The sequence below is a fragment of the Eptesicus fuscus genome, chromosome 7 (assembly GCF_027574615.1).
Source record: "Eptesicus fuscus isolate TK198812 chromosome 7, DD_ASM_mEF_20220401, whole genome shotgun sequence".
NCBI classification, from domain to species: domain Eukaryota; kingdom Metazoa; phylum Chordata; class Mammalia; order Chiroptera; family Vespertilionidae; genus Eptesicus; species Eptesicus fuscus.
In genome coordinates, this window is record NC_072479.1 from 62,447,031 (window position 1) to 62,471,876 (window position 24,846).

The window sequence follows — 24,846 nt, forward strand, 5'->3', positions numbered from 1 at the left end:
AAAAGTATAGAATTTGAATATTAGCATTTTGTATACTAATGGATTAATGGATCTAGGAAGTGATCAGCAATGGCTGTTAGCATCACAAAAGGAGAGACACAATACATTAAAAGTACTCCTTGCCCCAACCAGTTTGGCTCAGTGGATAGAGAGAGCATTAGCCTGTGGACTGAAGGGTCCTGGGTTCGATTCTTATTAAGAAATCTAACTACTAATTTACAAGATGTACAGAGTCGAGATGTATGTTAAGTGACAAGGGGATGCAATCAGCAAAATTTAGACCACAGACAAATGACCTGGTTTCTTTAGTCAAAAAATTCCAAGGAGTTTAATAAAGGATGGAGCAGAACCTGAAGATTAAGAGACAAACATTCAGCCAGTCAGAGTGTGTGGATCTTATTTTGATTCGTATTCTAATCTTACCTTATAATAGACAAATATGCAAATTGACCGCACCTTCGCTACGCCCAAGCCACGCCCACCAACCAAGCCACGCCCACCAACCACTCCCACCAGGAAACCGTTGCAGGGACATTGGGGTGTGGCGGAGCCCAAGGCCGGGAAAGCCGCCTGAGGCTTTCCCGGCCTTGGGCGCCAGCGGGGTGCCTGCGTCGATCGGGTCGCAGGGACGCTGGGTGTGGCCGAGCCCAAGGCCACCGCCCAGGGCCAAGCCTGGACCCTGAAAGAAGGCAGAAGGCGGTGGCCACAGCCAAGGCCTGGGTCCCTGGTGGAGGCAGAAAACTGGTGCAGGCAGCCAGGTGAATGAAGGTCTATTGCACGAATCTTCATGCAAACGGGCTACTAGTATGTTATAAAAAATAAAACTTTATGGACAATTGGAGAAAATCGAACATTGGTTATTTGATATTAAGGAATTATTAAAGTTAAAAAATTTTTTTACTTGCAATAATGGTATTAAGGATTTTCTCCCTCAAAAAGCACTTATCTTTTAGACTTACACACTGAAACATTTATACATTAAGTTATCTGATGTCCAGAATTTGTTTCAAATTATTGCCTTATTCTTTTGGCTTTGTTTGGATGTACTTTTGAGTTAAAAAATAATTCCTAATATAAAATTATCACTTTGATATCATAGTGTCTGCTCCCTACTTAATAGAACAACTAACCTTGATTATTTTGGCTTATCTTTCAGCAATGTGATCAATATCAGTCTTTTTTTTTAGGCTAACTTTTATAAAGTTCATAAACCATAAAATTTTAACCTTTAATTTTCACATTTCTTATGAGATTTCTTACATATTATTAACAAATGACCTTATTAGAGACTAAGAGAACCTGTAAATGTTACTTACAATGGTCTCAAAGTTCAGGGCAAATGAACTAATAAGCAAGAAATTAAAAAAAAAAATTAAGGTGGAAGGTAAAGTTAGTAGGAAGGTCATCTTTATTTACTCAAGTTACACTGAACAGGAATCATGGTGTATTAAGGATAATTTAAATTTCTTTTTATAAAAGAATGTCTTGAGAAAATGTTGTCTCTTTATTTAGGATCACTTGGCTAGATTTTAGAAGAACTCAGTTTTAGCTTTTTTTAAAAAAAATATTTTTATTGATTTCAGAGAGAAAGGGAGAGGAGAGATGATAGAAACATTCATGATTAGAAAGGATCATTGATCAACTGCTTCCTGCACGCCCCCTACTGGGAATCGAGCCGGCAACCCGGGCATGTGCCCTTGACCAGAATCGAATCCGGGACCCCTTCAGTCCACAGGCCGACACTCTACCCACTGAGTCAAACCCACTAGACCAATTTTACCTTTTTTAATTTCTTAAAAATTTTTTGAAGCAGGAAGGGGCTGCCTTTGCCTTTGAACATTTATGTGTGACTTTCTTTTCTACCTGAAGTTATTTATGTTACACACAAACTAATGAATAAAACATATGACATTGTGGACTTCTTTTATCTGGATTAGAAATTATTAATAGAACATTAGTTAAAACTTAGCAGGCCTACTAGACAATCTTATTGGAAGTTGGTCTTTGAGTTTTGTACTGGTTTTTCTATTAAGTCTATGACTCTAAGAAAGCTATATAAATTGTTTAGCTTTTCCATTTAATGAAGATGGTGTAGCTTTACTAGAAAAGGTTAGCATACCTTTTGGCAAATTTGTTAAGGAAATGTCACTTTCATTCTTAAGTTAAACTAGATAACTGAATTATCATACTACTTCTTAAAATTTTAACCTCCCTTATGTACTTTGTTCTTTGGACTAAGAGTTTATAATTGGTGTAATATATAAAAGTATCCCCTTTTCATGCGTTTGTTAATAGAGTACTTTTTTAAGTGCATGCTAAATCCATTTAATTATACCTTTATTAACTTTTAAATAAATTAAACTAATTGGGTGCCTGCCAATGACAGGGCTCTGTGCTATATGGGGTTATATTATAGGAAAAGATGTTTTCATGAAAACATATTTTGGGATTAGTGGTTCATGAAACATGTGTTGAGATATGCTGAATTCAAACAAATAAGACAAGCTTTCAGTTAAGCATAGCAGATTGAGCACCTGTTTAATTCTCTAATCCCTCCCAGAACCCTACTAAAATGACGGAGGAAAGAAAAGAAAAATTTTAAGAGAATTAGAAGAGACAGCAGATAGGAGAATCCACAATATACTAATAGAAGCTTGAAAGTGATTGTACAAGGTGAATGGGTAATCTCTCTTAGCAGAAAGCTGAAACAAAAATCTTTTCATGGTGCGAATGGGGTTAAGAATTAAATCAGTTCACATACAATAGATCCTTAGACTGTCTTGGATCTGGAGGTCTCCATTATCTCTGAAGGCAGGGATATAGGGTGGTGTAGAAAAAAAAGAATTTATTAAAAAAATTTAAAACAGTTTATCCTGCAGATTCCTGGCTAAATAGGGTAGGGGGAGGAGACTACCCAGGCAAGAAGAAACAACAGAGTAAAGAGGTGGAAATTAAATGTTGAGGTCTCTAATTCTCTACCTGTGGTCATTTTTCAAAGCACTGGCAGTCTTGCTTATTCCCAATGTGGGAGAAAGGCGGCATCTTCTGGGATACTGTGTTGCTGAAGAGAAAAGACTTGTAGATAGTGATTGTTGGGCATCTCTGAATGAAATAGCCAAATCTCTGCATGATCACTCTACAGTGAAATTCATTAGTTACAAGGTAGTGATCACCAATCCACACCATTAGCAATCAGTATTTTGGTGACCCACAAACAATCAAGGATCACCAAATATTTGAGGGGAGGCTTGGTCCAATATAATAGAGCTCAAAACAGAAAGAAAAGGAACCTGATAGAAAAATGCAGTGCTGGGAAACACTTTAAGGGAAGAACTGAAAAGTTAATATCCTTACAGAGAAGAGAAAGGTTAATTCCTCAATGAAACAAGACAAAGAAAAACTTTTGGAAATTAACAATATTATAGCAGAAATTTTAAAAATTCACACCATAAACTGAGAAATCTCAAAGTGGAATTAAAAGTACTGAATAATGAAAGGAGAAATAAAACAAAAGGCAGAAAGTTATCAAGAAAACTGCTATAAAGGAAAATGTCTCAAAATAGTAGAAGGTGGAGAAACCAAGATGGTGGCATAGGTAAACACCTAAACTACTGCCTTGCACAACAATTTCAAAACTACAACTAAAAGACAAAATGAACATCATCCAGAACCACAGGAAAGCTGGCTGAGTGGAAATTCTACAACTAGAAGGAAAGAGGAAAGCACACGGAGAATCAGAGAAGCTGCAAATGGCTGAGGTACGGAGACACACGCCTGGCTGGCTTTCTCTAGTGGGAAGGAGACAAAACCTCCCGACTGCGCTGAACCCCAGTTCCGACTGCACTGAACCCCAGTTCCGGGTGAGACCCTGGGTACCCAGGCTTATACGGGGGGAATCTGGACTGTCAGGAGGAAACTCAGGGGAGCCACGAAAGGCAGAGGTCTGGAGGCGTGCGCGAAGAGAGGACTGACTGCTGAATGCCGCTGGCTTTCTCTAGCAAGTGGGAAACGGAAGCTCCTCCACTACGCTGAACTCCAGTTCTGGGCGAGAATCTGGGAATCCAGATTCATTGGGGGAGAAACTGGGCTGTCTGGCAATGGACGAATCTCGAGGACAGCTTACTCTTAGAGGTGCTTGCAGCAATTACCGAGGGACACAGAGACCCAGGGGCATCATAGGGCAGGTCTGACGGGAAGCCAAGACTGTCTGTTCAGTCCTGAGACTCCACCCCATCCAAGCTGAGCACAGAGGATTTTGCAATTTTGCAAGTCTTGTCTCATAAGGCTGTCTCCATCACAGAAGTTCTCCTGGCGTAGACACAGCTGATCTTCACAGCCAATTGGCCTGGGGGTCAATTCCTCCCAGTGATACCAACAACAATCAAGACTTAACTACAACAAGGCTGTACATACAGTACACAAAGGGGTGCACCAAGAGTGTCCACCTCAGGTAACTGGGGAGGCTGAGCCACTGGGCCCTATAGGACACCTAGCACACAAAGCTACCTTACCAACTCAGGGAAGCAGCCAAAATGCGGAGACAAAGAAACAGATCACAAACGAAAGAAATGGAGGAAAACAAACGACTGGATATAGAGTTCAAAACCACGGTTATAAGGTTTTTCAAGAATTTCCTAGAAAAGGCCGATAAATTTAGCAAGACCCTCGAGGATATGAAAAAGGACCAACTAGAAATTAAACATACACTGATTGAAATAAAAAATATTATACAGAGACCCAACAGCAGACTAGAGGAATGCAAGAATCAAGTCAAAGATTTGAAATACAAAGAAGCAAAAAACACTCAACTGGAAAAGCAAAAAGAAAAATAAATCCAAAAATTTGAAGATAGAGTAAAAGCCTCTGGGACAACTTCAAGCATACCAACATCAGAATAATGGGGGTGCCAGAAGAAGAGAGAGAGCAAGATACTGAAAACCTATTTGAAGAAATAATGACTGAAAACTTCCCCCACCTGGTGAAAGAAATAGACTTACAAGTCCAGGAAGTGCAGAGAACCCCAAACAAAAGGAATCCAAAGAGGATCACACCAAGACACATCATAATTAAAATGCCAAGAGCAAAAGACAAAAGAGAGAATCTTAAAAGCAACAAGAGAAAAACAGTTAATTACCTATAAGGGAGCACCCATATGATTGTCAGCTGATTTCTCAACAGAAACTATGCAGGCCAGATGGGAGTGGCAAGAAATTTTCAAAGTGATGAATAACAAGAACCTACAACCAAGATTACTCTACCCAGCAAAGCTATCATTCAGAATTGAAGGTCAGATAAAGAGCTTTGCAGATACGAAAAAGCTAAAGGAGTTCATCACCATCAAACCAGTATTATATGAAATGTTGAAAGGTATTCTTTAAGAAGAGGAAGAAGATGAAAAAGGTAAAGATAAAAATTATGAACAACAATTACATATCTATCAACAAGTGAATCTAAAAATCAAGTGAATTAAAAATCTGATGAACAGAATAAACTGGAGAATATAATAGAATCAGGGGCATAGAAAGGGAGTGGACTGAAAATTCTCAGGGGGGAAGAGTGTGGGGGGTGCGGGAAGAGAATAGACAAAAATTGTATACCTATGGATGAGGACTGTGGTGGGGAGGTAAGGGCAGAGGGTGGGGTGGGAACTGGGTGGAGGGAGCTATGGGGGGAAAAAAGAGGAACAACTGTAATAATCTGAACAATAAAGATTTATTAAATTTAAAAAAATAGTAGAATGTAAGTATTCAGATGAAGAATAACCTAACAGTGTAGGAAAGAACTACACTAAGTGCTTAATAAAATTCTAGAACTTGCAGATCATAATATCCTAAGAGCTTCTAGAGAGAGAAAACAGACTATATATAAAAGAATAGTATGAATAAGAGATGGAGCAATGGGGCAATGCCTTAAAAGTTCACGGGAAAATAATTACTAATCTAGATAATTCTATACCTTGCCAAACTATCAAATCAGGTGTTAAAGACATTCTCAAACACATAAGAGCTCAAAAATTCATTCTCATCCACCTTTTCTCAGAATTGTACTGAAGGTTGTTTATGCTTGACTAAATGAAAAATTACTGAAGGAACAATGAGATTCATAAAATAAGTTCCAACCCAGGAAAAAGATGATGGGGAGAGTTACCAATTCAGATTGAAGCAAGAAAAAGGAATGGTATTTGTGAGAGAGTGGGCAACAAAGTTGATGGATGAGTTGATATGCTTGAGTGTATTAAGAGATTTATCTTTTTGTTGTAGAGATAGGTAAATTAATGATAGATAATAGAAGAATACAAGGAATAGAGAGAACAAAGCAGTTGTTAACCCTAGAAAAAATAAGTTGTACAAGAACAATAATAATTTAGCATATGGTTCAGCTGTGAATAATGTTTATATAGTTATAATGTAATATTGCTTATATCAAATGTTGATATATCAAAAAACATTAGGATGGAGGCAGAAAAGCAGATAGGTCAGTGGTATGAGAGACAAGTCTTTATCTTCTGTAGCAGCAATTTTCAACTGGTGTGCTGCAAGAATTTTTAAAGCATGTAATACCTGACTATTTAGTCAGGAGCACTGACCTCTTTTCCCCTTAGATTGTCAAATAAAAAAATGACAACAGCCAACAGAACAACAGCTGCCAAGTGTGAATGAATCAGAATTATAACTGTTGTTGTTTTTTTGTCAGGTTGGCAAAAAATATAGTATTTTTTAGAGTGCCACAGAATTTTGTTGATTAGTTTATGTGTGCCATGAAATGAAAAGGGTTGAAAATGGTGGTTGTAAGTAAAGTAAAAAAATTAGAAAATATCTGAAAAAAACACAAAACTAGGTAGAATATTATAAGCATGTTATGTTACCTAATAATAGACAAACATGTAAATTGACTGTACTTCTGCTATGCCCACAGCCAATCAGAGTGAGTATGCAAATTAAAAGGCCAAAGATGGCCGCCCCCCAGGTGCGGAGTGGCCAGGTAGGGCAGGACGCCTGCTATGAGAGGGAGGGTATGGGGCGAAGGGATCTACAGGAGCGGAGTGCCGCAGCGAAGACAACACTGCAGACTCTGGAGTCTGCAGCAAAGACAAAGATGGCAGACTCCGGCCAGAGTCTGCAGCAAAGATGAAAAAGGCCTGGGTCTCGGGTGCTGGAGGAAAACCGGTGCTAGAAGCCAAGGGAAGGAAGGCCTATTGCAGGAATCTCTTCATGCAATGGGCCTCTAGTTTAGAAATAAAGAGATAAATATTAGAAGAAACAGGTAATGAATTTGATGAGTGCTTTAGGAAACAAAATAAAGAGTGGGGACTTATGTAGTTTTTCTTTATAAGCCTAGAAGTGTGGTTTTTTTTTTAGTGTTTTTATTGACTTCAGAGGGGAAGTGAGAGGTAGAAATATCAAGGATGAGAGAAAATCATTGATTGGCTGCCTCCTGCATGCCCCCTACTGGGGATCGAGCCTGCAACCTGGGCATGTGCCCTGATCTGGAATCGAAACATGATCCTTGTTCATGGATTGACACTCAGCCACTGAGCCACACTGGCCAGACTAGAAGTGTTTTTTGACTTCTTTTATTTTTTATTTTTAATATTTTTTTATTGATTTTAGAGAGGAAAGGAGAGGGAGAGAGAGATAAAAACATCAGTGATGAGAGACAATCACTGATAGGCTGCCTCCTGCATGCCTCACATGGGAGGTCGAGCCTACAACCTAGGTGTATGCCCTGACCGAGAATCGAACCGTGACATTCTGGTTCATAGGTCAAGGCTCAACTACTGAGCCACGCTGGCTAAGCAACTTTTTGACTTCTTAATGTGTGTGCATTAATTTGATAAATATTAAATGAAAATACATATCACTGCTGTCCAAAGGCATATAAATTAGTAGGGTAGATTTTTGAAATGATCTCTAGGAAACCACAATTTAGATAAATCCACACTTTTGATTTTTATTAGAGCTGCTCAGTTATTACTTCAGAATTACACAGAAATATATGAAATATCTTTGGACTAGATTTTCACACTTTGCATTGGCCAGAAAACTAACGTTCTTCTCATAGAGAGCTTTTAGTCTAATGCTGGCTTCTTAAGATAGGCTTCCAAGTGAAGAAATGCTATGTAAACAGTACATATGCATTAAGTATTGAGTGAATGAAAACAATTCAGCACCCTTAGGGCATAAAAGACACTGTAGGTACAACATTGCAATTCTCTAACTAAGGAAAGTTATTTCTAAGAAAGTGGCTGGTACCTATCACACATTTTAATTCTGGCTTCTTTAAGCAATTTAAAACATCTGTATCATCTTTTAAATATACATCAAAGGGTAGGAAAATAAGTTCCTGGAACTTAGCCAGTACCGCTGTCTCCAATGTTGAAATTATATTTATTACAACAGTTCTGGGTGGGACATGTGTGATGGATGGGTAATAGCATGAAACCAAACAGCTCTTGTATAGTAATTTAAGAGGAAATTGGTATGCTATTAAGTAGAAAGTAGGCTGTAACCACTGGGCTGACAGAAGAAATCCCAAGTACATACTAGTATTGTCTTCTAATAGCAGGAAACAAGGCTACAAGTTAGGTGATTTATTTTGAACAAAGTCAGTAAGCCCTTTGCGAGGCAAGAAAGACTGAAGAGTGAAAGACCAGTTGTCATTTACATTATAGACTTTTCCCAGAGTTTTGAGGAGAAAGCAGTGACAGTACCAGCAACAGTTTATTGCACACAAGTGTATAGATAGGTATAGATGACTAATAATGTAGACTCAATGGTAAAGAAAAACTAAGAGCAGTAGTCTATAAAAGTGCTAACACAGTTTTGGTCATTAGCAGAAGCTATCCTTTATCTTTCTTAACCTAGAAGTATCTATAATAATAAAAGTGTAATATGCTAATTAGACCAGACAGACAAACGACCTTCGGAATGTCATTCTGGACGTCCTTGCGGATAAAGCTGCTGTGGCGGGGGCCAAGGCAGAGGCGGTTAGGGCCAATCAGGCAGGCAGGTGAGCAGTTAGGGGCGATCAGGCAGGCAGGCAGACTGGTTAGAGGTGATCAGACAGTCAGGCGAGTGGTTAGGGGCGATCAGCCAGGCAGGCAAGTGAGCGGTTAGGAGCCAGCAGTCCCGATTGTGAGAGGGATATCCGACTGCCAGTTTAGGCCCGGATTGCGAGAGGGTGCAGGCTGGTCTGAGGGACCCTCCCCACCCCTGTGCATGAATTTCGTGCACTGGACTTCTAGTGTTTCCATAGAAATAAATTCCCAGATGGGACCGGTAATGCCAAAAAATAAGTCATAGGCAGTGTAACCAGAAACATTTCTATAACAGAAAGCTGTTTGACTCACTTCTATTTTTCCTAATTCTAATTATAAAGTTTGAGGAGGAAAGAGTACTTATTTGAAGATGGTGCCAGTGGTTAAATGGTAATTTATGGTTCACAAGGGCTGATGGACCTAGTTCCCTTAGTCAGCTTTTACTTGAGATGAGTTAACAGGACCTGTTTTTTAGGTCATAGCTGAAAAAGGACATATATGAAGAGCATTGATATCAAAATATTGCGGACGGATCACGAGAATTCTCACGTCATATTACACAGTAATTTACAAAGTATCATACTTTAAAAAAATATTTTCTTGTAAGAGCATGTAATAAATAACTTCAAAATGCAATGGGTATTTAATTTTAAAGCGTGCCTTTAACATTTATGTAAAAACGTTTTTTGTACTCATTCAGTAGAAACTTATCTGGCCACTGTGTAAAGCTAGCAATAAAACTACTGGTCTGCAATGTGTTAAGTAATATGACTTATATATACTAGAGGCCTAGTGCACAAATTCATGCCCAGGCAAGCCGGCCAGCGAGTAGGGTTGTGGGAGGTTGGCTGGCTGGCTCCGCCCCTGATTGGGGTAGGGGAGCCAGCTGGAGGGAGGGGCTGCAGGAGGTTGGCCGGCCGACCCTGCCCCCATTGGGCTGGTTAGTCGGCCGCAGTGCACGTCATAGTGACCAGTCGTTCCGGTCATTCTGGTTGTTCCGGTTGCTTGTCTTTTATATATATAGATTTTTGTTACAGGGTGGCTTAAATTTTCATAGGGTGCCAGAAAATGTTGACTAGAATTTCAATACTCATGCACTGAGATAGCAGCATTACATGCTTTACCAATTTTCTCTGTTGTGGTCTCTTACATTTTTCATATATCTGTGGCTTAACTAGGTAAGATAAAATTAGCATTTGGAAATTTTATGTAAATGCAAGGTTGTTTTTTGTGTGTGTGTGTGTGTGTGCGCGCGCGCGCGTTTGTTAATCATTACCTGAGGATATTTTTCTATTGATTTTTGAAGAGAGTGGAAGGGAGTGGGAAAGACAGAGAGAAACATCGATGTGAAAGAGACACATCAATTGGTTGCCTCCTGAACACTCCTGGACCAGGGCCAGGAATAAAGCCTGCAACCGAGGCACACTCTCTTGACGAATTGAACCCGGACCCATCGCTCCATGGGCTAATGCTCTGTCCACTGGGAAAACCGGCTAGGGCTTACTTTATTTTTTAAAATATATTTTTATTGATTTCAGAGAGGGAGGGAGGGAGGGAGAGGAGAGAGAGAGGAAGAGAGGGAGAGAGAGAGAGAGGGAGAGAGAGAAAAACATCAATGATGAGAGAGAACCATTGATTAGCTGCCTCCTGCACACCCGACACTAGGGATGGAGCCTGCAACCTGGGCATATGCCCTGACCAGGAATGGAACTGTGACCTCCTGATTCATAGATCGATGTTCAACCACTGAACCACGCCAGCCGGGCCAGTACTATTATTTTAAATGCAACCTTTCTACATATTTTAACTTTCTTTTGTCAATGTGTCAGTATCAGTACTGGTTTTACAACCTTTTAAAATAAACATTAAGACAAGGTAACCAACTCTTTTTGTGTCTTTGTACAGGAAAAACTAAATACAGTGAAATGGGAGGAAAGAAAAATGCAACAATGAAGATAAAGAAGGTGTGTTGAAAAATCTTTTTCTTAGATAACTTTATGGCTTTTAGTACATAACACTAGTGCCTCAGGTATAAAAAAATCTTCAATACAACTATTACTTACTATTATTTATATTATGGAGGTTTTTTGTTTGCTGTTTCACTAACCTGTTTTTACTTTTATAGCTTCGAAGATCAAATCAGTGTACAAATCAGTACTTCAGAAATTCTTTCTCCAATATATTTTCTTCTACTAGTCACACTGGAGACTCTTCTTTTACCTGTAGAGCTTACTGGTTAGTATTTTCTACTTTTAATTGATGCTTTTTTCTACTTGATGTTTTAGTAAAGTTGGACTTTTAAAATCACATAGAATTGGTTGAACTAACAAGAGAGATTATGATTGTGTAATTCAATTTCCGAGCTTGGCAAGGCACCAAAGAAAGCACTTATGTCTTGAGTAGTCTTTGAAAAGCTAAACTGTACCCTTTTTTTTTGTTTTGTTTTGTTATAGTAACTGTACCTTCTTTGATTTTCTTCTTTTGTCCTCTGCTTAGTTTCAGGTGGAAACTATTGCGCCTACAATTTCTGCTGGAACTGCTTGCTGTAGCTTTGGTTCATGAGATAGAAATAGTATTAGGAGTTTTTCTCTCAATAATAAGGATATTAGTCTGAATTGACTTTTTAAAAATTCTGTCACTTAAATAGAAATTCAAGCATTATTTTTATGAATCAGATAAGCATAATTTTGGTTTGTAACATAAATATTTTACTAACTTTTAGGAATTAGTTCATTTTTAAAGTGTTTACATAGAAAAATGTTCTTATGCTTATAAATGTGATTTATAATGCTAGGTATGAAAACAACTGCATGTGTATCATGAACCCAATTGTTACTCCAAACTTAAAATTTTTAGAATTCTGATGAAGGTGTAAAATTTATCTTTTAGTACAGAATTTATAGAAGTCAATGAAATCAGTGCGTTAATTAGACAGAAGAGACAGGAACTGGAATTGTCATGGTTTCCTGATACATTACCTGCAATTGGAAGGTAAAAAAATTGTTTACTGAAGTGTTTAATTGCTAACATGAATATAAGATATCATTAATACTTAACTACAAATGTACCTTATTTAGTGAGTATGTTTCTAAGAAAGTTTTGTGCAGATTATATTTTGGTGCTTCAGATGCCTAACAAAGATTGCTATTTAAAGAACCCTTTAAAGGACTTTTAATCTGTTTAATAATTATGGACATTTGATTCATTTAAAAGGGGTAGTGCCTAAATAATAAGATTCATTATTAATAATAGCATTCATATCTGTCATTCTTTGTCTACTCTTTCCCCATGCCTATGTGCTGTTAGCTGAATCACTGTTTTTATCATGATATTTCCTCTCCAAAATGTTCTTTTAAGTAATTATTTGATCAAGCCCCCACTCTGCCCTGGCACTCTTAACTTTCAATAATCTAGCCTTTTCTTAGTTTAAGTCCTAGCACATTGCTAGGTATATGATATATTCTTAAATCAAGCTTATACATAAAGATCAAGGTCATTTGTTGCCCATAACTTGAACTTTATTTTATATATCACTGTAATGTAGTTCGGCATAGGGCCCTTCACACTCTAGGACAAGCATGTCAAACTCAAAGGTTAACACAGGCCAAATAAGGTTTACGTTTCTGTGGGCCGCAAAAAAAACAAAAGCTTCAATTTTCATAGAAATGTAGGTTTTTTTCAATAGAGACGTGCTGAATACAAAGGGCTGAAATAAACGAGTAATTGCTAACATAAAATAATTGAGCATTTTAATAAAAATTAATATTTTTTTCTTGAACATTAACTTTCCAGACAATGGATAACTGCACAAATCAATAAGCATAATGCAAATACCCATTTTTCTTGTTCTCTGAAAGCGAAATGTTTCCTGTTGTGCAAACCAAATAAGTCAGTATAAGACTGATGACATGACAGTTGGCTGCTAAAATATTTGCTGCTAGTATTAGTGGAGAGAAATGGTGCACCTGTGCTTAAGGCGCTTAAGGGAAATGAATGCAACACGATTATAGTAATCAGTCATTAGCGAACGTTGTAGTTTGTTATTATTAATTATGTATATAACAGGATATTGTAAAAGTTAAGTCACAAAATTTTAATTAAAAAGTTTCTTACACACCGTTATATTGGCTGGGCCGCAAAAATATTCGTTGTGGGCCACATGCAGCCCGCAGGCCGTGAGTTTGACAAGCTTGCTCTAGGAATAACAGTGCAACACAAATAGAGTAAAGTTAGGAAGCCTAGATGAGACCTTTTCTTAGTTATGTTTCTGTACGTATACATGTTGTATTTTTTTTTTTTCAAGCTTCTCTCCTCCTACTCCAGCATCTCAACTTATATTGGTTAAAATAGTCTTGTTAGGAGACTTGAAGTGATGAGCAAATATGAATCAGAAAAGAAACTAACAGTGGATTGGGTTTGGATGCAGAAACTTTAGGGTATTAGCAAGTCCTTGGGGACACCGGGAACGTTCAAGAGTCATCATCTTTAAATGAAGGAATTTAAAAATATAATGTAGCAACAAAAACCAGGTTTTTAAAAAAGTGGCATATTTTGATGTTTGGGGCTTGAAATATGCTGTAAAACAAAGACGTAGCAAAAACTGTGATATCATCTATGAAATACTTCAGAATTCAAGTAATATAGTTCTGTTTCCAATATTTAAATTTGTTTTTGTTTCTTTTCATTGATTTCAGAGAGGAAAGAAGAAGTGAAGAGAGAGAGAAACATCAATGATGAGAGAGAATCATTGATAGGCTGCCTCCTGCCATGTCCACAACTGGGGATCGAGACTGCATCCTGGGCATATGCCCTGACTGGGAATCAAACCATGACCTCCTGGTTCATAGGTTGATGCTCACCCACTAAGCCACGATGGTCGGGCCAATATTTAAAATTTTTATTAACTCATGGCCTGATTTCCCTTTGACCCTGTTAATTTCTTTAAAACCTTGATTTGATTAATTCCACAAAATTATCTCTTCGGTTGCCTGGAAAGGGAATGGGGTGCAAGGGGCATGAGGTGCTTTCTGGGGTGGTGAAAATTATCTATATTTTTTATTGGGGCTGTGGTTACACAGATATATATATAGTGATCAAAAGTCATCAAACTGTACCCTTAAAATCTTTGCATTTTATTATTCAAGTGACTTTTTTTTAGAATAGCAAAGAATGAATAACAGCTAAAAATCTTGATAAAATATTATTTAAAAGAAAAACAACTATTTTGTATTTATGTTTACCTGGATCTCCCTTTACCATTAATTTATCTGAAAAACATGCACTTGAAGGTTTTTTTCTTTGCAGCCAATTGCCATCCTTGAACAATGAGTAACCTTGAATTTACATTTTTAACTATTTGGGCAACAAATAATTAAAGCACCCTGTGTTTTCATATTGCAAATCTGATTTGGAAAATTGCTGGTTTAATTTTTTAAACCATTTAAACAAAAATGTTTTTATTTTATTTCGAATTTTCAGAATTGGTTTTATACCCTGGAATACTGAAACAGAAGTCCTTCCTCTCATCCCTTCTGTGTTGCCGAGAACTATTTTTCCAACAAGTACCATATCTTTAGAGAATTTTGGTAAAGTTTGTGAAGTTCTTTTCTACTTTTAAAAAAATATGAGCTTCTTTTCAATCTCATAAACAGTGTATTGATGACTTAGAAAAGCTGTTAAATAAGGTTTAAGCAGTAAGTCTAAATGTTTTTGTAAATATTTGGTCAGTGACTTGACTTTAAAATTGTTCAAACCAGAAATCCCTTTTACTTTAAGAAATTACAAGTTAATGTTTTCGAGGACTGATTTGAAATCTCCCTTCTATTTAGGGCTTCAGTGTCCAAACCATAGACCTTTAGAAGTAGCATCTCATATCTCCCATTAATTATGAACAAAGAATTTGAGTCTTTGTGACAACTTGTTTTCTATTGCATTTTGCCAAGGTAATATCAATTCATAAAGCAAATGGCAGTTATCAGACCAAACGTATTTTCTTCTGTGTTTTCCCCCGTATAAAATTGCCTACATGGATTCAAATCTTGTGATAACTTATTTCAGTAGCATTAAAATAAATCTGATACATTTATTCATAATTTGATTCATAAGTATATTTTGTTTCACTTTGTTATAGATGTCTATTTTATGCTAAAATAAGCTGAAGCCAAACTATTTTCATTTATTGAAACTTATACTTACTTTTTACTCTTTAAAAAAAATATTAGGTACTTCTTGCAAGGGATATGCATTAGCACATACTCAAGAAGGAGAAGAGAAGAAGCAAACTTCTGGTACATCAAACACCAGAGGATCAAGACGAAAATCTGCCGCAGCAACTCCTACAAGGAGATCTACACGTAATACAAGAACTGAAACAGTCACTCATTCTCAGAGATCCCCAGCATCAAATAATTCTGGGTATGATGCTCCAGAAAACAGTAATCCATCTCTAAGTGTTTCTTCTTCAGCTGAGTCAGAAAAGCAAACAAGACAGGCCCCCAAACGGAAGTCTGTAAGAAGAGGAAGAAAACCACCTTTACTGAAAAAGAAACTTCGAAGCTCTGTACCTCCTTCTGAAAAAGCATCTTCCAGTGATTCAGTAGATGAAGAAACAGCAGAATCTGACACACCACCTGTGTTAGAGAAAGAGCACCTATCAGATGAAGAAAGTAGAAACACTTGTACTGTGCAGACAAATGCAGAAAATAAGTCTGCTAATGGCTTGAAAAGTTGCAGTGAGCAAATAGAAGAAAGTGAGGAACATACTGAAAACCATGACACAGAGGAAAAAGTAGAATCTTCATATTCTGAGTCTTGTATCCAAGATCCTCCTATTCTAATTGGAGAGGAGGAGGACGTTCAGAAAGTTGAGAATATGGGTATTGAGGAAATTAAAAAAATTGAGAATGCAGGTATTGAGGAAGTTCAAAAAGTTGAGAATACAGGTATTGAGGAAGTTCAAAAAGTTGAGAATACAGGTATTGAGGAAATTCAAAAAGTTGAGAATACGGATAACGAGTCTAATGTTTTTTGCTTAGAAAGTGATATTTCTAAAACTATTTCTAAAGAAGGAGGTGATCCTTTAGAAAATGAAGACCAAATATCTGTACCTTCAGAATCAGAAGTAAAAGTAGATATATGTATAGATCATCCTCCAAATGATTCTCTTACATGTTCAGCATCTGAAATTGAAGTACACCAACCTGTACCAAGCCTAGATGAGCTATCTGAGGATGCAGAGATAGTGGTTAATGAAGAAAAAGTTGTAGAGGCCAATGAAGAAAAAGTTACAGATGTTAATGATCAAGAGGTTATAGAGAGTCCTATAGTAGAAATTATTGATCATAATGGTTCTACAGTAAAAGAAGAACAGCTTGGAGACAGCCCCAAATTAGAATCTTCTAAGGGTGGAATTATACAAACAGTGGACAAAACCTCTATTGAGATCTCAGAGATTCAGTTGCCTGGGCATGTTGAAACTGGAGATGCCGAAGTAATGTGTGATACTTCAGGGAATGAAAATTTCAATAGTATTCAAGACTCTGAAAGTAATTTATTAAAAAGTAATCTTAACACCAAATTAGACACATCTTTAGAAGAAAAGGCTGAGTCTCTGGTTGAACATCCCAGATCTACAGAATTGCCTAACACACATATTGAACAGATTCAGAAGCATTTTAGTGAAGACAATAATGAAATGATACCCATGGAATGTGATTCTTTTTGCAGTGATCAGAATGAATCTGGAATTGAACTGTCTGTAAATACTGATGCTAAACAATTGAACAAAAATTCTGCAGAGCACAGTTCTCAAAATAATATGCCATCTTCTGATCCTGTAAGTGAAAAAGTTGAAACTGTATCTCAGCCACTTGAAAACCCAATAGATATGATAGATAAAGCCAAAAAGCCTCGTACTCGAAGATCTAGATTTCATTCTCCATCTACAACTTGGTCTCCCAGCAGAGACACTACACGGGAAAAGAAACGGTCTCAGTCTCCATCTCCCAAAAGAGAAACTGGAAAAGAAAGCAGGAAGTCTCGGTCACCATCTCCCAAAAAAGAATCTTCAAGAGGACGGAGAAAATCTCGTTCTCAGTCCCCAAGAAAGGATATTGCAAGGGAAAGAAGGCAATCACAGTCTCGATCTCCAAAAAGAGATAGCACAAGGGAAGGCAAAAGATCAGAATCACTTTCCCCAAAGAGAGACACTTCTAGAGAGAACAGAAGATCTCAGTCAAGAGTGAAAGATTCCTCTCCAACAGAAAAATCCAGGTCCCGGAGCAGAGAAAGAGAAAGTGATAGAGATGGGCCTAGGAGAGAGAGAGAGAGAGAAAGGAGAACAAGAAGGTGGTCTAGGTCCAGATCTCGTTCTAGGTCACCATCAAGATCGAGAACAAAAAGTAAGAGTTCATCATTTGGTAGAAATGACAGAGAGAGCTACTCTCCTCGGTGGAAGGAAAGATGGGCAAATGATGGTTGGAGATGTCCACGAGGAAATGATCGGTACAGAAAGAATGACCTAGAGAAACAGAATGAAAATACAAGAAAAGAAAAAAATGACATCAGTCCAGATGCTGATGACCCAAATTCTGCTGACAAACATAGAAATGACTGTTCCAGTTGGGTAACAGAAACAATAAATTCTGGACCTGATCCAAGGACCAGACATCCAGAAAAGTTAAAAGATTCCCCTTGGGAAGAAAATAGAAATGAAAATTCAGGGAACACTTGGAATAAAAACTTTGGTTCAGGTTGGATGTCTAACCGTGGTAGAGGTAACCGGGGCAGAGGCACTTACAGAGGTAATTTTGCCTATTCAGATCAAAATGAAAATCGGTGGCAAAACCGAAAACCCCTCTCAGGGAATTCAAATGGTTCAGGGAATGAGTCTTTCAAGTTTGTGGAACAGCAACCCTATAAACGGAAAAGTGAGCAAGAGTTCTCATTTGATACACCAGCAGATAGGTCCGGGTGGACATCTGCATCTAGTTGGGCTGTGAGAAAGACTCTTCCAGCAGATGTGCAAAACTATTATTCACGACGAGGGAGGAACTCCTCAGGCTCACAGTCTGGATGGATGAGACAGGAAGAGGAAACACCTGAACAGGGTAATGTATTCTATTTATTTATTAACACTTTTATTGAGAAAAGAGACTATAAGTTTAATACCTTATTCATTTGAATTGAAATGATCTGTCTTTATAGTTTTACTCAAGGCCCGATGCATGAAATTTGTGCACTTGGGGGGAGGGAGGAGGGGAAGAGTCTTTCAGCCTGGCCTGTGCCCTCTCACAGTCCGGGAGCCCTCAGGGAATGTCCAACTCCTGCGGAGGCGGGAAATGCTCCTGCTACCACCGTTGCACTCGCCAGCTGTGAGCCCGGCTCAGGGCTTCTGGCTGAGTGGCGCCCCCTCGCCCCCCGCCCCCCGCCCCCCGTGGGAGCGCACTGACCACTAGGGGGCAGCTCCTGCGTTGAGCGTCTGCCCCCTGGTGGTCAGTGTGCATCATAGTGACAGGTCATTCTGCCATTTGGTTGATTTGCATATTAGCCTTTTATTATATAGGATAATGTTAATTGAATCCCAATTGTTTACAAGTCACTTTATATTTTAAATAAATATATACACATCAGTATTTATTTTCTTCTTTCATTCTACCCCTGCCTGAAACTTTGCAAAAAATTTAGTATTTTAAGTATAATTTGCTACAATAGAAAAATTTGGGATGTTTCTATGCAGGATTTTACTTATATTTATTTTACTTCAGATATGGACACATGAATTATTTTGGTCATTGTTCTCATATAAATAAGTCACTCTTTTAATAAAGATTTATCTTTCTTGACTTATTTTGTTAACAATGTAAGAAAAAGTTGTTGAAGATTAAAAACCCGAAATGAATTTGTATTGATTTCCTTAGTAAGTTTCTTGAGCTACTTACTCTTTGCTCATATTGATGGATATTATCATGTAACTGTATTCTTAAAAATTACTTTAGTTGCATGTTTTCTTTTAGAAAATCAGGCCACATTATTTAGAAATGATGAGCTTAAGCCAAATAATTGGAGATTGGTTTAGATGTCTGAGTCTGTTCATTGCTATTTAATTTTACTATAACCATCAGTTCTTTGTTCCTCTAAAGAAATTTGTAACATATTTTTCACAAGCCTTTTTCTTTTGATAGATTCTAACCTAAAAGATCAAACAAACCAACAAGGTGATGGTTCTCAGCTACCTATAAATATGATGCAACCACAAATGAATGTAATGCAGCAACAAATGAATGCACAGCACCAGCCTGTGAATATCTTCCCATATCCAATGGGTGTTCATGCTCCTTTGATGAACATCCAACGCAATCCATTTACTATTCATCCTCAGCTACCCTTGCATCTGCACACAGGAGTACCTCTCATGCAGGTAGCTGCTCCTACCAGTGTATCTCAGGGACTACCACCACCCCCACCCCCTCCCCCACCATCCCAACAAGTCAACTACATTGCTTCACAGCCAGATGGAAAGCAATTGCAGGTATGTTTTTAGCAACTCAAGTTTAATCAACATAGCCATTGTAAACATTTAGCTATTAAGGACAGATATTCAAGAAAGGGCTTCCTGTCATCCAAAACAATTATTTATTTGATTAGGTTTATGCAGCGATTTTCAACCTTTTTCATCTCACGGCACATAGAAACGAATTACTAAAATTTTGCGGCACAAGAAGAAATACATTTTTTGCCAGTCTGACAAAAACAATAGGTGTAAATTTGATTCATTGACACTGGACAGCTATTGTTGTGTTAGCTGTTATTTTTTTATTTGACAATCTAAGGGAAAAGAGGTCAGTGTCTCTGATTAAATCATCAGGTATTGCATGTTTTAAAAATTCTTGTGGTACACTGGTTGAAAATTGCTGGGTTTATGGTAAATCTTCATAACCCCTCTTTCACAGTTCTCCTAAACCTCCCTCCCCCCCAAATAAGAAAACTGAATTGAATATATATTACCAAGTCTACATTATACTGTTATTAAATTCCAAACAGGTTTTTTCACATTAATAGGACCAGATAATAATGAGCCAAACTAGAATTGTCGTGGGTGCTTTAAATTTTTCCCTAATTTATTGTTAGGGGGTGGGAACTTGTGATAAAGTACTGTAATGAAGCTTGTATTGTCTTGTTTGGTCAGATGCCAGTTAAAGCTGTTCATTAGCTATTACTGTCTCATTTTCATGAATTTACCATGCTAAAAAGAATGAGGTGCCTCTGAGGCATACAGATTATTTGAATAATTTGTAAACATTGTGTTGCTTATAGTTTTATGTCTACATTTCAGAAATTCTAGAATCCTGATAGCAAGATATAGTTGGAAGAACAAGGGAATGGGATTCCAGAATATGGGATCTTAAATCTTTTTCTGCTATCAACTCACTGCAAGCCACTTGACTTCACTGCCTCATTTCCTCTGATCTTTAAAGGGGGGCACTTTAATTTCCATAAAGAACCTTGCAGGAAAGATACTATTCTCTAAATGCTCTTCTTGTTTTTAGTGTTGGTGTCAGAACATTACAATACACATGCATAATTTAAAAGTCATGTTGACTTCTTTAAACCTGTTTTTAAGAATGTTACTCATTTTTCTTCAGAGTCCTTTAGATATTAAAGACCTGAAGTAATACATTTCTCTTAAGTACCAAGATTGAATTGCTTTGAATTTTTAAAATGTTATTTCTAATATGTAACTAAAGACTTCTATTGAGTACAAGTAATCCATTAATTGATGATAACTCTTTAAAACAGGGTATTCCTGGTGCTTCTCATGTAACTAATAACATGAGTACACCAGTCTTGCCTGCTCCGACAGCAGCCCCAGCAAATATGGAAACAGTTCAGGGACCAAGTTCTGGTAATGCTTCGTCATCAAGTCACAGCAAAGCCTCTAATGCTGCTGTAAAATTGGCAGAAAGCAAAGTAAGTGTTACAGTGGAAGCCAGCGCAGATAGCTCGAAGACAGACAAGGCAAGTTCAAGGTTGAGAGCAACCTACAAAATTTTGTTTCTGATAAAGTTGAAAAAATAATAACAGCTTTCTATTGTATAAGTGGTAAAGGGAATTTATTAATTTATTGATAGTCTTAAATTCTAATATTATTTGAAGGGTCCTATCTAGATATGTTGATGCCCATTGAGTTGCTAGTAATATTTCACAATTATTTTTAGAAATGTTTGATATATATGTTAGTAAATAAATTTTGTGTTTACAACATTCATATTTGAAGAGCTCCTAATAATGCAAATGCACAGTGCTTTTAATTTTATATTTTTAAATAAAGTTTTTGGAAGTATTCAGTTGGGCAAATAATAATTATACATTTTCTTCTTATTAGAAATTGCAAATTCAAGAGAAAGCAGCACAGGAGGTAAAACTGGCCATTAAGCCCTTTTACCAAAATAAAGATATCACCAAGGAAGAATATAAAGAGATTGTACGAAAAGCAGTAGATAAAGTAAGTTATAGCTTTAGTGTAGTTCTGTATGTATTGTTTTGAACCATCTCTATTTTAATAATGGAATGCTTAAGTCTAATTAAAATAATAAGAGCTGCCTTCTTCTGATTCTTGTCTGCTTTCTTAACTTTTGAATAAGTTCATATTAAGATATGAAGAAACATGGAAAAATGTCTGGTTTGGGGTTGTTTTTCACAAAGCTTTCATTTTATTCCTTTTAACTATGAAAAAAAAATTTCCCTCATTTTTTCATAGGTTTGTCATAGTAAGAGTGGAGAAGTCAATTCTACTAAAGTGGCAAATTTGGTTAAAGCCTATGTAGACAAATACAAATATTCACGTAAAGGAAGCCAAAAGAAAACTCTGGAAGAACCTTTGTCTACTGAAAAAAACATAGGCTGAAATGGAGAGCACTATAAAGGACACTGTCAAGATATCTGCAAAGTGCAATTTCAACATATACCTTTAACTGAAAATCATACCTAACTGTGATTGAATTTGGTTTTGATAAAATTATTTTTTTTAACGTAGAATATGTTTTGTTCAAAATAAATAATAGTTCTGCACTGTAACTTCTATATCCTTTCCTTCCCCCACTCCAAATAAGAGCAAATTCAAGGGAAAGTAAAGGGGTTAAGGAATGCATTATTACTAGGACTGTGTTACAGTGTGGACGCTGGAAGATGTACATACAGCTTTTTTATTTGAACAATGGAGTGCATAAATTAGAAATTTCTAAGTGCACTGGTTTTGGAAGAGATATATATATATATATATAATACCTTTATTCTGTCAGGCTAAAAATAAAGTATGATCTATATGATTTTCCCCTCTAATTATAGAAAGTTAAGTAATGTATTACCATGAAAAATATTTCTAATAAGAGAACATACCAATTGAAGGATTCCTAATCTGTATTTTTAAAAGCACACATCTGAATAAATTGCTTTGCTAGAAAACAAATGATCACATGAGCAAAACTTAGTGTTCAAAACTTGGGAACACTGTGACCTATTGTATCACCAAATAAAGGGTATGCTGCTTGTTTTTCTTTGTGCCTTCCCTCCCCCCCCCCCCCCCCCCCCCCAGTTGAGATGAAGCTATATTTACATTTGCTAGATTTACAGCTTTGGCAGTCTAAATTCTTAGTTGAATTTAGAAGATCAGTGTGGAAAAAAGTGTTGACTTTGTAAAAATTGTTTTTTTTTCATAATATTTCCTATCAATCAGAGATGATAAATTATCTGTGCCAACCAGAGAACTGCAGTAAGTGGTTGTGATCCTCTCTTTCTTGAGACTAAGGTAGAATTGTGAGACTCACTTCAGTGGCTTTCCGGTTGTTGTTCATTTGTCCAATCACTAATGAAATTATTTTCACACTTGAGATATCCAAATGTTTTACAATTAATGAAGTATTAATTTGGTGACCGTATGATGGCCATTAAGCATATTGTAAAAATCTAGACATTAAAATCTGTGTTTTGGAAAGGGAGAGGAATTAAATAATGTAGTTTGGGTTAGGCCTTCAGGGGACTAGGGATTTGGTTGTTGTTTTTTAAGTATTAGGATATGTTAATTTTTATAAAAGGTAAGTTAAAAGTGTTAATAGTACCGTTATTTTAATTGGCATTTTGGAAGAAAACAATGAGTTGTCTCCATGATAATCTGTCTTTAATTCTAGTAACAATTTTCAGTAGATACCAAATAACTGGAAAGCTATTCAGACAAAGATAGATATATGGCTCAATGAAACAGGCTGACCCTTTTACTAGCTAAACTAGCAAGAGCAATACTCTGTAGGACTGTGCTTTTCTGAAATAAAGATTGTGTTTCTCAATTTTATGTGCATAATACTTTCCTGGTGCTAGCTTTGATAGGCAAAATATTTTGAAATGATGGCCCCAATAATGATTGTGCTAGTTCATAATCTTTAGTAGATTATGAGTATAATCCCAAAAAGTATTAGAAACATTTCCAAGCAGCTTTTGATCTTTATTCTGCATTGTTGGGCATTTGTAATACGGTATTCTACTGATTTATATATATTTTTAATTAAAGTTTGTGTTTAGATTATGGGAAAGTGTAGAAGTATATTTCTTCTAATAAAATATTAAGACAGTATTTTAAATATCAATGCACACATACTCACTTGTTTCAGTTTTGAGCTCTAGAAACAACTGTGTTAACTTTAAATCTATTTTGAGTTAAAGCTGGTTCACACTTTGAAAATTTTATAGCATATTGCCTAAGCCAATTAATCACACAATGCCTACTTTTCCTTTGTGTTTTTTTTTTCAGTGACGTTGGGATTTGGGTGACATTTTAAAATTTGCTTTACTATTTATCCTTTGAAAACATGTTTAAAATAAGTTTTAAAGAAAAACTAGGTGGTGTGATCAAATCTCAGATGTTTGGTAGCACTGTCATGCATTATTTCCACCTTTCCTGAAAATAAGGTATAATCCATATCTGGTTGGCGTACTGGTTAGACCACTTTTAGAATAGCTAATGAAGAATGTTACTGCATTAGAATTCAAACTTTTAAAACTTTGAAATATTTGAGAACGTATTAGAAAGTGCATGCTTTATGTTAAAAAATACATTGCTTTAACATTCCCCATTCTTGGTTTTTCAGAAATTTATATTAATTTTGCATGTGTGCAAACTTAAAAATATTTTGTGGTGTTACAGATTTATTTATGAAGATTCAGTATTAACTTGACCTTTGAAACCTTGTCCCTTTAACTTACTAGTCACATTGACCAATGTTTTAAGAGGTAGGGATGCCTAGAATTTTGAGACTATAGGTAGTTATTATTTGAACATTCCAAAAGTTTTGTGATTTTTTTCCCCCCCTGGTAATTACATTTTCTTCATCATCTCCCTTTAAATGGCCACAGTATGTACTGCTTGAATGTTCCATCAAGAAGATGTAGTTTCAGGAGCACAGGGGTGGTTGCCCATGGTTCATGAAACATGGTTTGTAGTGTGAGGATGGAGTGCTGTCTACTGAAGCAATGCTCTTAAACAGATATGTAGTATGTAATATTTTCTAATAAATTCTTTTGATAAACAAAGAGTGTCTTGAACATCTTATTAAGATTCCTGGGAAATGGATTTTTATCTCGTAACTCTTTCCAGACATTTGTTGAAGTGTTTCTTGGATTTGTACCAAAGTAACTAGCATCATAGTTACATTAATGTCCAAGTTGTAAAGCAAGCTTCGAGTTAACTACAAGCATCTGTTTTTATAGCATTTTTCCTAATTACATAATCATTACAGGAAATTAGAAACACTTTAGTAAAT

General features: G+C 36.6%; 1 protein-coding gene across 2 annotated transcripts in view; it reads left to right on the top strand.

Moving 5' to 3' along the window:
* SCAF11 (SR-related CTD associated factor 11) overlaps window positions 1–24,616 on the top strand; it is a 91,986-nt gene extending 67,370 nt beyond the window's left edge. Inside the window, exons 7-15 of one of the 2 annotated variants that reach the window (XM_028144219.2) lie at window positions 10,943–11,001; window positions 11,163–11,272; window positions 11,927–12,028; window positions 14,516–14,622; window positions 15,259–18,144; window positions 19,219–19,565; window positions 20,834–21,004; window positions 21,420–21,539; window positions 21,795–24,616. In XM_028144219.2, coding sequence (XP_028000020.2) covers window positions 10,943–11,001; window positions 11,163–11,272; window positions 11,927–12,028; window positions 14,516–14,622; window positions 15,259–18,144; window positions 19,219–19,565; window positions 20,834–21,004; window positions 21,420–21,539; window positions 21,795–21,941 — 4,049 coding nt within the window. In that variant the 3' untranslated portion in view covers window positions 21,942–24,616. Of the gene's footprint in view, window positions 1–10,942; window positions 11,002–11,162; window positions 11,273–11,926; window positions 12,029–14,515; window positions 14,623–15,258; window positions 18,145–19,218; window positions 19,566–20,833; window positions 21,053–21,419; window positions 21,540–21,794 lie in introns of both variants that reach the window. The other variant, XM_028144217.2, reaches the window with a different exon arrangement.
* Window positions 24,617–24,846: the final 230 nt, after the last annotated feature.